At 39.1% G+C, this 12,268-nt stretch overlaps 1 protein-coding gene across 5 annotated transcripts in view; it reads right to left on the bottom strand.

Moving 5' to 3' along the window:
• The window catches only part of POGZ (pogo transposable element derived with ZNF domain), a 49,730-nt gene that overhangs the window by 28,621 nt on the left and 8,841 nt on the right, over positions 1 to 12,268 (bottom strand). For 3 of the 5 annotated variants that reach the window (XM_059138582.1, XM_059138584.1, XM_059138583.1), the window contains exons 2-3: positions 6,703 to 6,827; positions 5,540 to 5,698 (exon numbers count right to left, since the gene is read on the bottom strand). In XM_059138582.1, the coding sequence (XP_058994565.1) occupies positions 5,540 to 5,698; positions 6,703 to 6,826 (283 nt within the window). In that variant the 5' untranslated portion in view covers position 6,827. The remainder of the gene's footprint in view (positions 1 to 5,539; positions 5,699 to 6,702; positions 6,828 to 12,268) is intronic. The other 2 variants (XM_059138586.1, XM_059138585.1) reach the window with 1 other exon arrangement.

The following is a 12,268-nucleotide window of genomic DNA, read 5'->3' as shown; positions in this document are numbered from 1 at the left end:
TCCCGCATCGGGCTCTCTGCTCAGCAGCGAGCCTGCTTCCTCCTCTCTCTCTCTCTGCCTGCCTATCTGCCTGCTTGTGATCTTTGTCTGTCAAATAAATAAATAAAATCTTAAAAAAAAAAATGTACTTATTTATTTGAAAGAGAGGGGGTGGGGCGGGGAGAGACTCCTGAAGCAGTCTTCCTGCTAAGCATGGAGCCTCATGTATGGCTTGATCCCAGGATTGAGATTGTGACCTGAGCCCAAATCAAGAGTCAGCAGCTTAACCTACTGAGCCACCCAGGCACCCCATATTGTCTTTTTACTATTGAATTATAGTGATTCTTTATATAATCTATATATCATGTCCATTACCAGATATATTATTTGCAAAATTCTTCTCCCATTCTATGGATTATAGTGTATTTCTTGATTATGCAATATTAAGCACAAAAGGTTTTATAAAGACCAATTTATCTATTTTTTTCTATGGCTACATATGGTTTTGCTAGCCTAAGAAACCATTACCCAGGAGCCTGCTTCCCCCTTTCTCTCTACTTGTGAATTCTCTGTCAAATAAATAAAATCTTTTTTTTTTTTTTAAGATTTTATTTATTTATTTGACAGAGAGAAATCACAAGTAGGCAGAGAGGCAGGCAGAGAGAGAGAGGAGGAAGCAGGCTCCCTGCTGAGCAGAGAGCCCGATGCGGTACTCGATCCCAGGACCCTGAGATCATGACCTGAGCCGAAGGCAGCGGCTTAACCACTGAACCACCCAGGCGCCCAATAAATAAAATCTTAAAAAAAAAAAAAAAAAAAAAAAAAAATCAAGACTCAGGGCACCTGAGTGGCTCAGTCGTTAAGCGTCTGCCTTCAGCTCAGGTCATAATCCCAGGGTGCTGGGATCAAGCCCCACATCGGGCTCCCTGCTCCATGGGAAGCCTGCTTCTCCCTCTCCCTCTGCTTGTGTTCCCTCTCTCTTTATGTCTCTCTCTCTCTCTCTCTGTCAAATAAATAAATAAATAAATAAATCTTAAAAACAAAACAAAACAAAAAACCCCAAGAGTCAAGGAAATGGTTTCCATGTAGAGAGGGGCAAGGGAGACAAAAGAAACAGGTAAATTATAAAAGCGAAATCCATACCCTCCCCCAAAACAGTTCTTTACAATATTATTACTGGAGGAGATGGCTATTGGTAACCAGGAGCCAGATAAGTTTTAAAACTGGTTTAAAAGGAAGCAGCAGGAGAAGACAACTTTTTAACTATCTCAAGTATAAAGTACATTAAGTGAAAGAATACTGAATTGGTTAAAAGTTCTCTCTTGCTATGTTATTAATGTAGTAAGTAGATAATACACCAATACAACTAAATAGAAGACACAGGAAAACTGGGTTGAAAGAACATTGAAAAAAAGAAAGAATTTATTTATTTATTTGACAGAGAGAGAGATACAGTGAGAGAGGGAACACAAGCAGGGGGAGTATGAGAGGGAGAAGCAGGCTTCCTGAGCTGCAGAGAGTCCAATTCAGGACTCGATTCCAGGATCCTAGGATCATGACCTGAATTGAAGGCAGAAGCTTAACTACTGAGCCACCAGGTGCCCCTGGAACATTTTTTTTTTTTTTTTCCCAAGATTGACTAACTGATTGATTTATCTGAGAGAAAGAGAGAGAAAGCATGTGCGCAGGGGCAGGGACAGTCTCCAGTAGACTCTGTACTGAGTGCGGAGCTCAACATGGGGCTCAATCCCACAACCTCGAGATCACAACCTGAACCAAAACCAAGAGTCCAACACTTAACTGACTGTGCCACCCATGAATCTCAAAAATGGAACCTTCTTTTTTTTTTTTTTTTTTTTAAGATTTTTATTTATTTATTTGACAGACGGAGATCACAAGTAGGCAAAGAGGAAGGCCAAGAGAGAGGCGGGAGCAAGCTCCCTGCCGAGCAGAGAGCCCAATGCAGGGCTCGATACCAGGACCCTGGGATCATGACCTGAGCTGAAGGCAGAGGCTTTAACCTACTGAGCCACACAGGTGCCCCAAAATGGAACATTTTTTTAATTCACTCTATTCTGAAGTCTTATCCTTAAACCTAGATTAGCATTTCAAGAATATAAAATAAGGGGTGATATAATTGTATCAATAACATAAGATAAGAAGAGAGAGTGAGCACAAACAGGGGGAGAGGCAGAGGGAGAGGAAGAAGCAGAATCCCCACCCACCAGGGATCCCTAAGATTGGGTGGCTCAGTGGGTTAAAGCTTCTGCCTTAGGTTCAGGTCATGATCCTGGGTTAGAGCCCTGCATCGGGCTCTGCTCAGCGGGGAGCCTGCTTCTTCTCCTCTCTCTCTGCCTCCCTCTCTGCCTACTTGTAAACTCTGTCTGTCAAATAAATAAATAAATAAATAAATCTTAAAAGGAAAAAAAAAAAAAAGAATGTAAAGTTATAGAGTTGTCTACATTATGCAAAAAGGAGATGGCTAGGCAAACTGATCTATTAATGCATGCTTATCTATGTGAGAAAAATTTTTGGAAGAATACTCATGACACATGTAACTGTGGTTACCAGTCTATACTCACTTTTTTTTCCATTAGTATGGGTTAACATTTTAATTTGAATATTAAAAGTATCTCAGGGTCCTGAGATCAAGTCCCATGTCAGGGGCCCCTACTCAGCAGGGAGTCTGCTTGTCCCTCTCCCTTTGCCCCTCCCTCTACTCATGCTCTCTCTCTCAAATTAAAAAAAAAAAAAAAAAGGAGAAATACAGGAGAGTTGCCTGGGTGGCTCAGTTTGCTAAGTGACTGCCTTCAGCTCAGGTCATGATCCCAGGGTCCTGGGATCAAGGCTTATGTCAGGCTCCCTGCTCAATGGGGAGCCTGCTTCTCCCTCTCCAGCTCCCCTGTGCTTATGGTCCCTCTGGTCTCTGTCATAAATAAATACAAAAACTTAAAAAAAAAAAAAAAGGTTCAATAATACCTAAAGTTGGCAATGATATGAAGAAGAAGCTTCTGGGGGGCACTTATTCAAAGCAACCTATTAGGACAATTTGACACTGACTATCCAATTTTAAATACCTGACCCAAACAATCTCACTTTCCACTAAAGAAATGCTCACATAGTGGGCACAGATATAATGCCTGAGAATATTCACCAAGTGTTGTTTGTAATCACAAAAAAATAGGGACTATAATAAATAAATAACAAAAGAGGAGTAAATGGTTATAACCAAAAGTAAGACCACTAAGTATACTTTTTTTTTTTTTTTTTAAGATTTTATTTAGGGTCCCATGGGTGGTTCAGTCGGTTGAGCGGCTGCCTTCGACTCAGGTCATGATTCCAGAGTCCTGGGATCAAGCCCCACATCGGGCTCCCTGTTTAGCAGGAAGCCTGCTTCTCCCTCTCCCACTCACTCTGCTTGTGTTCCCTCTCTCGCTGTCTCTCTCTCTGTCAAATAAATATATAAAATCTTAAAAAAAAAATTTAAAGATTTTATTTATTTATTTGAGAGAGAGAGAAAGCACAAGAAGGGGGAGGATCAGAGACAGAAGCAGATTCCCTGCTGAGCAGGGAGCCCAATGTGGGACTCGATCTTGGGACTCCAGGATCATGACCAGAGCTGAAGGCAGTCGCTTAACCAACTGAGGCATCCAGGCGCCCCACTATATGCACATCTTTTTTTTTTTTAAAGATTTTATTTAAGTAGGCAGAGAGGCAGGCAGATAGGGAGAAGCAGGCTCCCCGCTGAGCAGAGAGCCCAAGGCGGGCTCCATCCCAGGACCCGGGGATCATGACTTGAGCAAAGGTAAAGGTTTTAACCCACTGAGTCACCCAGGTGCACCTCACTATATGCACTTCTAATGGAAATATAAACTGATATAACATTTCTAGATGGCCAGTTCAGGAAAATTACCAAAATCCTAAAAACTGTGATGACCTTTGATTCAACAATCTGAAATTTATAAATACATTCTCAGAACTAAGGATATGAGAAAAGATAGACATGCTCACCACAGCTCTTTAGAGCAGCAGTACAGGCCTTCACTACTATTACTGTTAATAACAGTTAACCAAATGACAGGAAATTCAGCTGACCCCTGAACAACTCAGGGTGAACTTGACGGGTCCACTTGTACGTGGATTTTTTTTTCAATACATACAGTACAGTACTGTGTTGGTTCTCTTTTTCATGATTTTTCGAATAATGTTTTCTTTTCCCTAGCTTACTTTATTATAAGAATACAGTATAATACACATTACATACAAAATACGTGTTAATTAACTGTTATTAACAGAAGGTTATCTTTAAGTAAGCTTTTGGGGAGTCAAAAGTTATATGCAGATTTTTTTTTTTTTAAATGAGAGAGAGAGTGAGCGAGCGAGCGAGTGACCATGAAAGGCGAGAAGGCCAGAGGGAGAAGCAGACTCTCTCCTGAGCAGAGAGCCCAATGTGGGACTCGGTCCTGGGACTCCAGCATCATGACCCGAGCTGAAGGTAGTCACTTAACCAACTGAGCCACCCAGGCACCCAATATAGACAGATTTTCAACTGTGCAGCCAGCTGGCACCCGACCCCAAGGCTGTTCAAGGGTCAACTGCAGAGTTATTCATCAACAATGTTACAGACACACATTTGTTAAAATGAGAACATATTCATTACATTAAAAGGGGAAATGGGAGGCAAAGAGCAGAGTCTGTATGATCCACTTTTGAAAAAAGCAAATCATTACATACAGCATATGAAGTATATAAAAGTACATACATGTACAAAATAAAAGTTACAACTAGTTATTCTCCAGGTCGTGAAATTACATTAAATTTTTTTCTTTTATTTTTTCACTGTACTTTTTCTTCAATACACGTAATATTCTTTTATTAATAAAGCTATTTTTTAAAAAGTCTTTTGCAGCAACATAATTGATTCTACGAAGTGCTTATTCTACTTATGAATCTTAAGACATAACTTTCCAATAATTCATCTTTAGATTGTAAAAACAGTCATCAGAAATGAAATAGAAACCAGTACTATACAGCTTCTCTAGTCAATAAACACACTAAAAACACTACTCTTTCACCATTTCCTTCAAGTAGACAACAACCCTATCCTATTTTTCATACCCAGGAACCAGTAACCAAATGAATCTGCCAGAGGAAAATCCAGAACAAAGCTGCCCTGGAAGAATTCTTAACAAACTAGTAGGGCTTTTCTACTTAAAATAATAATAATAATAACAACAACAACAAAAACAAACAAACAAAAAACCCAGATCTCTTTAATAGTTAGGAATTTGGGGTTTACATTTTCTCTCCTAGAAATTATCAGCAGCAAGAATCAGGTGCCCTCAGACTTGAAACACCAACATCCAATTCAGCACTAACTCAGAAGGAACAGCACCACTCCTGAATTACTTCCATATCACAGAATCATTACTAAATTTCACTCCAACTAATAGAACCACACACATCAAGACCTAAAACTAAATGGGTACAGCTGTTCCTAAGACCTCTTTAATTCTCTTACCCTCTGGCCCAGGAAGAATTTCCAGATAATCCCACTTACCATTGTTGTTGGCAATTAGTGTGACAAGAGTCTTCTTTGTACTGTCGCTGTTCTGTGCCCCGCTGCTACTAACGGTGGTGGATGTAGAGAGGTGCCCAGCAACAGAAGCATGGGCAGCGATGGGCACTGGAGCCGAGACTGGCTGCTGGCTCACAGAAACTGTGGGGAAGGGGAGGCACAGTCACTTGGAGACAGGGACAGATGACACTGAAGGATACTGTTCTAATCCTTTTTCATCTTGTTGTGGGTCTCTAGAAATTTACTGCTTTCTTTGCAAACCCAACTGTGCATCTGATTTCTCCTTCTACCCATCCCTTACTCTACCAATTAGACACAAAGTCTTCTTCATCTCATACTGCCTGGTTAATTTAGATCACGAGCTCACTGAAACAGTATTTTAAGGTTTTGCTTATATAGTACAAGCAAACCTCTAGGACCCAAAGGTTTATTATCACCACTATTGGTATTCATAACCATGCATGCACAGTAAGACATCCACAAGATCCCAAACAGTGTCCTGTTTCAGCCTAAACCAATGCCGTCTTCAGGTCTCAAGGCAGGGAAGATAAAAATAAAGAGAACAACAAATACAATTTACAGGGGGAAAAGAACTATCACCCACTTTCTAAATTCAGGGCAATCTAGAATTTGACCCTGCAGCATCACCTTCTTCAAAGAGCAGCTAACAAGCCTAAGTTTATAAACTTTCCATGAAGGCAGACACACAGAAAATTCTGCTCAGCTCACAAAGGAAACCAAAATCAAGTTAAAAAAAAAGAAGAAGAGGAAGAAGAAGAAGAAGAAGAAGAAGAAGAAAATGACTACGGGATCCTGTTTTTGACTGGGTATATAAATGAACACTGACACACACCACTACTTTGCATTCTCGTTCATTGATTATTTGTAAGAGGATTGATAAATATTTGATAAGCATTAGTTAATTCAACTGTCAATGTTTTAAATGAATTAAGTACAGTGTTTCTAGCTTTATGTATGAAGAAACCAAGGCTAGAGTTTACAGACTAGAGCATGGGAAAAAAGCACCAGTGCCACACTGAGGCATCCCTGGATTCTTAAAGTCCTCTTCTGCCTCACACTTTCTTAACAAAAATGCAATCCAACTGAATCAATTTAAATAATTTAAGATCATGAGCTTTTGTTACCTGTAGGAGTTTTATCCACTGAATTATAATCTTCAACGACAGAATCCTCAATGACATCACTGATTTTCTGCCATGGCTCCAGCTCCTCCTCCTCACATTCCATAAAGAGGTCGGTGTCCGCCATGCTACAAGAAAAAAAGATCTCAGAATGAGAGAAATAGTTTTATACAAAATATGGAATCAGATTCTTTTTTTTTTTAAGATTTTATTTATTTATTTGACAGACAGAGATCTATAAGTAGTCAGAGAGGCAGGGAGAGAGAGAGAGGAGGAAGCAGGCTCCCCGCTGAGCAGAGAGCCCAATGCGGGGCTTGATCCCAGGACCCTGGGATCATGACCCAAGCCAAAGGCAGAGGCTTTAACCAACTGAGCCACCCAGGCACCCCTGGAATCAGATTCTTGAATCTATCAGTAACCCACCCCCGTGCTCCCTCTATTTCTCCTAACCTCCCCGCTCCCACATTTAGAAAGATCCAAAATTATAACTTTTATTCTTGAAAAAAAAAATCATTATGAATAAGACCATAGAAAACTGTTCAATAATTAAGAGTCTAAAAGTTTAATTTATAATACCTAGGGTTTGGCTGTGATTAGGGTGAGACAAATCATGAAAGTACAGGGTGTTTAATTTAAATGTTTATTTTGGAGGGTGCCTGGGTGGCTCAGTGGGTTAAGCCTCTGCCTTCGGCTCAGGTCATGATCCTAGGGTCTTGGGATCAAGCCCTGCATCAGGCTTTCTGCTCAGTGGGAGCTTGCTTTTCCTCTCTCTCTCTGCCTGCCTCTCTGCCTACTTGTGATCTCTCTATCCATCAAATAAATGAATAAAGCCTTTAAAAAAATTAAATAAAATAAAGAACCTCAGTCTAGTCCCAGTTTATAAACGTAGGCTTGTTAGTTGTTCTTTCAAAACAATGATGTTGCAGGGTCAAATTCTGGATTGCTCTGAATTCAGAAAGTGGGTAACAGTCTCCCCCCAAATCCTTGTACTTCACCATGATTTTGGAGTTAGCATTTACTTTGAAAACACTTGCCTAAGTTACATGCTTCTTATAAACATAAAGCTTAGACCTTTGCAATGCTATTCTGCACCCCCCAATACTAATTGACTAAAGGTCAATCTGCCTTGGAATTGTAGAAGCATTATGCTCCATGTTCAAACAAAGCCTTTAATGCAAAGGTTCTCACAGTGCCCTTAGTATTTCAGAAACTTATTTTTACTAAACCCCTAAGCCTAAAAAAACAAAAACTACCAACTTAAAACTAAATAAATAGTCTAAGTAGCTGGATCCAACTTGATGGATTCGTTTTGAAGATGCCCAAGAGATGGTGTTATTCCCTTGAAATGTCCCAGGTGAGTCAGCTGTAGCAAACTGCCCACAGTTTCAGTGGGTAAAGTGCCTAACTTGATTCTAACTGGTCTCTAATATTCTATTTTAATTATTTGTCTTCCCAGACCAAAATCACAGAGGGGAGAAGATACATACAAGGGGAAAAAAAACCATATATATAAGGTACCAACTTAAATTTTCTTAGTTTTACATTGAACTTATCTATATAAAAGACGATGCTAGCCAGAAACCGAATTAAAAAGAAGCCAAATCCGTATCACGAGCATTCCTTAAGCAAAGACTGCACAACACAAATTTCTGTATTGTCCAGTCCAGTTTCACTGAAAAAGAAAACATTCTAAACAACTTTGCTTTTTATTTTTATTTTTTAAAGATTTATTGAGAGAGCAAAGCAAGTGAGCCAGGGAGAGAGCACGCACACATGAGGTGGGGGGGGGGTTCAAGGCAAAGAGAGGGCTCCCCAATGAGCAAGGAGCCCACCCCGCCCCCCTACCCCTGTCACAGGGCTCAATTCCAGGACCCTGGGATCATGACCTTTGTCGAAGGCAGACACTTAACCAACTGAGCCACCCAGGTGTCCCAACAACTTTCTTTTGTAACTATTTAGTTTTATACCAGTTCTCTTTGCTGTTTAACTTCTCAGGCTCATAGCCAACAGACAAATAATGCATAAATATCAAACAGCCAACAGAAGGCATATAAACTGTGGATGATAACCTCTATAGATGGTTCTCAAGCACCTTTTTTCAACCCTGATAAGATGCAAGCAAAGCAAAATCCCCTACATATGCTGAGCAATCAATAAGAAACTTTCCTTCTGAGTAAGCAGAGCTATCTGAATGCAAATTGTGGTTTTCAACATCATGCATATGGATATTTTAATAGCATATCCAGAAGTCTGGTCTTTTACCTCAACTATTTACAATATTTAAAGAAACTTGAGTACATGTTTTATTTTGTAATGCAATGAGTTGTAGTAAGAATAATCAAAAGTTTCTTCCACGTGGTCACAAAATCATACTATGTTAAGTCCTCCCATGAAAAAGATACTCTAAGAAACAGAGCAGGAAGAGTAAATCTGAAAAGAGGACTAAGTGTCTGTCACCTAACCAGTTTCTACCAAGTGAGTGAGAAAAAGAACTCCCCAGATATATGCTCTGCTAAGACAACCAATAAAAATTAAAAGATTCAAGACAGGTAAAAAATTCAACTCAGAAAATAGTTTCCAAGTTCTTTACAATAAATAAGATGGAATTAACCAATAAGGCTTGTCAACCCAGAAAAAAAAAAAAAAAAAAAAAAAAACACATCTGCTAACTCAGCACATTTCACAAACTTGTATCTAACACCTCTGAAAGATACTGAAACCAAGTTATGTTTTTTTTTTTTTTCAAACAGTCCAAAATTATGGCCTAGACTCTTATCTCTGAGCATGATGATCACTCTTTTAGCACCTACAGTTCAGGTTCAGTTGAAAAGATGGGCCACACCACAATAGAGATACCAACTTAAATACTTCGCAAACTTGAAAAATGAAAATATGAATTTAGCACCTTTCTTGTAGTTTTCCAGTTATCAAAAAGAAACTTTCATTAATATGATGAAATGCTGTTATTTCATATCTCTACCAAGATGCTCATGACAGAAACACCATCATTCTCTGTGGTCTTTCAAATGATACATGGCATATAGTTACCTTTCAACTATTTTTGATCAAAGAAGGCAGGAATTACTAAATACGCAGTACTACAATATATGGATCTTCCCAAACTATCACTCTACTCACATTTAACACCTCTTTCCACACCAAACCTTTAACTTAATTTCTCACGAGGAAAACAAAACAAAAACCTGGATTCCCCCCACCCCGCCTCTTCTCTATTATTTTGCTGTTAAGTGCATTCAGACTTAGTACTTCTCACATTAACAAAGAAGTTGAAATTCAATTCTTACTCAGTTTAGGGGTATTTTCATTTCTTCTGAATAATTGCCAGGTAAAAAAAATGGATTTCAGAAAATAAAGGCTAGCACACAGATAATGCAGGGCCACATCAAGAAGAAAACTTGGGACGGGCAGCAAATTTGAGAATCATACTATAACCAAGTAAAAGTGGCAAACTTTGATCACATTCCAATTATGAGTCTCTGAATCAAGAATGCTGTGATTCTTTTCTGCTATTTTAAAAATGAGATATAGGGGTGAGTAGGTGGCTCAGTCTGTTAAGCAGCTGCCTGAAGCTCACAGGTCATGACCCTAACCCTTGCTCAGCAGGGAGTCTTCTTTTCCCTTTCTCCCTCTGCATATGCCTGAGCACACTAGCTAACTCGCTATCTCAAATAAATAAATAAAATCTTTATTTTAAAAAAATGATAAAAATTCTAATTAAATACAAAAGTAAATATTATATCCATCACCCAGCTTCAAAAATTACCCACTCAAAGTTGTCCTTGTTTTATCTATGCCCTCCCTCCTTCATATTTCTTTGAAGCTAATCCCTATCATATTCATATATATTTTGGTATGCAGCGCTAAAAGATAAAGACTTAAAAGATCATATAACAAAAACGTATCATTAAATGCCTAAAAACTGACAGTCCCTTAATATCAACTTTCAATTCAAATTCTCTCAAATACCATACTTCTTAAAGTTTGTTCAAATTAGGATCCAAAAAAGGTCCATATATATCATTATTTGGGTAGTTTCCTGTATCTTTTAATTTCTAGGTCGTCCTTCATCTTTTTTTCCCCCTCCCTTGCAATTTACTTGTTGAAGAACCAGTTTACCTCTTATAATTTCTACAACCAGGATATTGCTGATCCCATACCCATAGCATTTACATGCCTCTGTGCCCTCGATATCTTGAAATGGACAGTTGGACCTAGTGGCAGGATTAGATACAGGCTGAACGTTTTTACCCTAAGATTACTCATAAGGATGAGGCTTTCCTCCATCAGTAGGCATGCTTAATGCTGGATCTAATAATTCTATATCATTCCTTCTTCATTTATTAACTGGGACAAAAAACAGGGGCTCCTGGGTAGCTCAGTTGGTTAAGTGTCGACTCTTGATTTAAGCTCTGGTCATGATCACAGGGTTATGAGATCCAGCCCCATGCTGACTCTGCACTCAGGGGGGGAATCTGCTTAAGAGTTTCTTTCAATTTCCCTCTATCCCATACTATCTCTCTAAAAATAAAATAAATAAATCTTAAACCCAAACAAAACAAAAGACAAAAAGCAGAGGTACCTGGCTGGCTCAGTGGGGAGCCTGCTTCCCCCACTCTCTCTGCCTGCCTCTCTGCCTACTTGTGATCTCTTTCTGTCAAATGAATAAATTAAAAAAAAAAAAAAAAGAACTGTGTATGGATTACATAAAGGGAAAGCATATCATAGAGGACATTACTAAGAAATCTTCACCCATGCCAGTGGTTTTTATCTAACTCAATGATACTCAAAAATGGGAATTTGCCCCTGAGAAGACATTTGGCAATGTCTGGAGAAATTTTTGGTAGTCATAACTATGGGTGGGATTGGGGAGTGGTGCTACTGGCATGGCCAAGGGTGCTATTAAACATCCTATGATGTATACGTCATCCAGGGACTTAATCTGCTCTAAAACGTCAATAGTGCCAAGACTGAGAAACCTTGATCAAAAGGAATCCATGCTCTGAAGGGGAAAATTTTCATTCCACATCCTATGCATCAAAAACTACCTTCTTTTTATTTATTTAAGAAAGAGCAAGCACAGGGGGAGGAGCAGAGGGTGAGGAAGAAGCAGGCCCCCCTCTGAGCACAGAGCCCCACATGGGGCTTGATCCCAGGACTCTGATATCAAGACCTGAGCCGAAGGCACACACTTAATAGACTGAACCACCCAGGCGCCCTTATCATTTCTTTTTACAATATCTATCTTTGCAAAAACAGAAAATGAACAAGTTTCCGATGAACCATTCAGATGGTTGTATCTCACAAAATAAAAACATTTCATTTTTATAAAGCTCCAATGCATTTGGTTTGTTTCACCTTATAATCATCTACCTGTGAAACTTGATTTTCTCTTTGCATTTACCTAACAACTTCTGTGCCATTCTTTTTTTTGCCCAAGTACCTAATTTCTCCTCATAAAACAGGAGCATCATGATGTCGATCTTTTAATCAGTATTGCTTGTAACTGTTGGTACGTTAGTACTGACTAGTGAATAATTTTTGTGAAAAT

This window comes from Mustela lutreola, chromosome 10, assembly GCF_030435805.1.
Source record: "Mustela lutreola isolate mMusLut2 chromosome 10, mMusLut2.pri, whole genome shotgun sequence".
Taxonomy (NCBI): Eukaryota; Metazoa; Chordata; class Mammalia; order Carnivora; family Mustelidae; genus Mustela; species Mustela lutreola.
The sequence above is the reverse complement of the archived record's forward strand: the minus strand, read 5'-3'. Positions and strand labels throughout refer to the sequence as shown.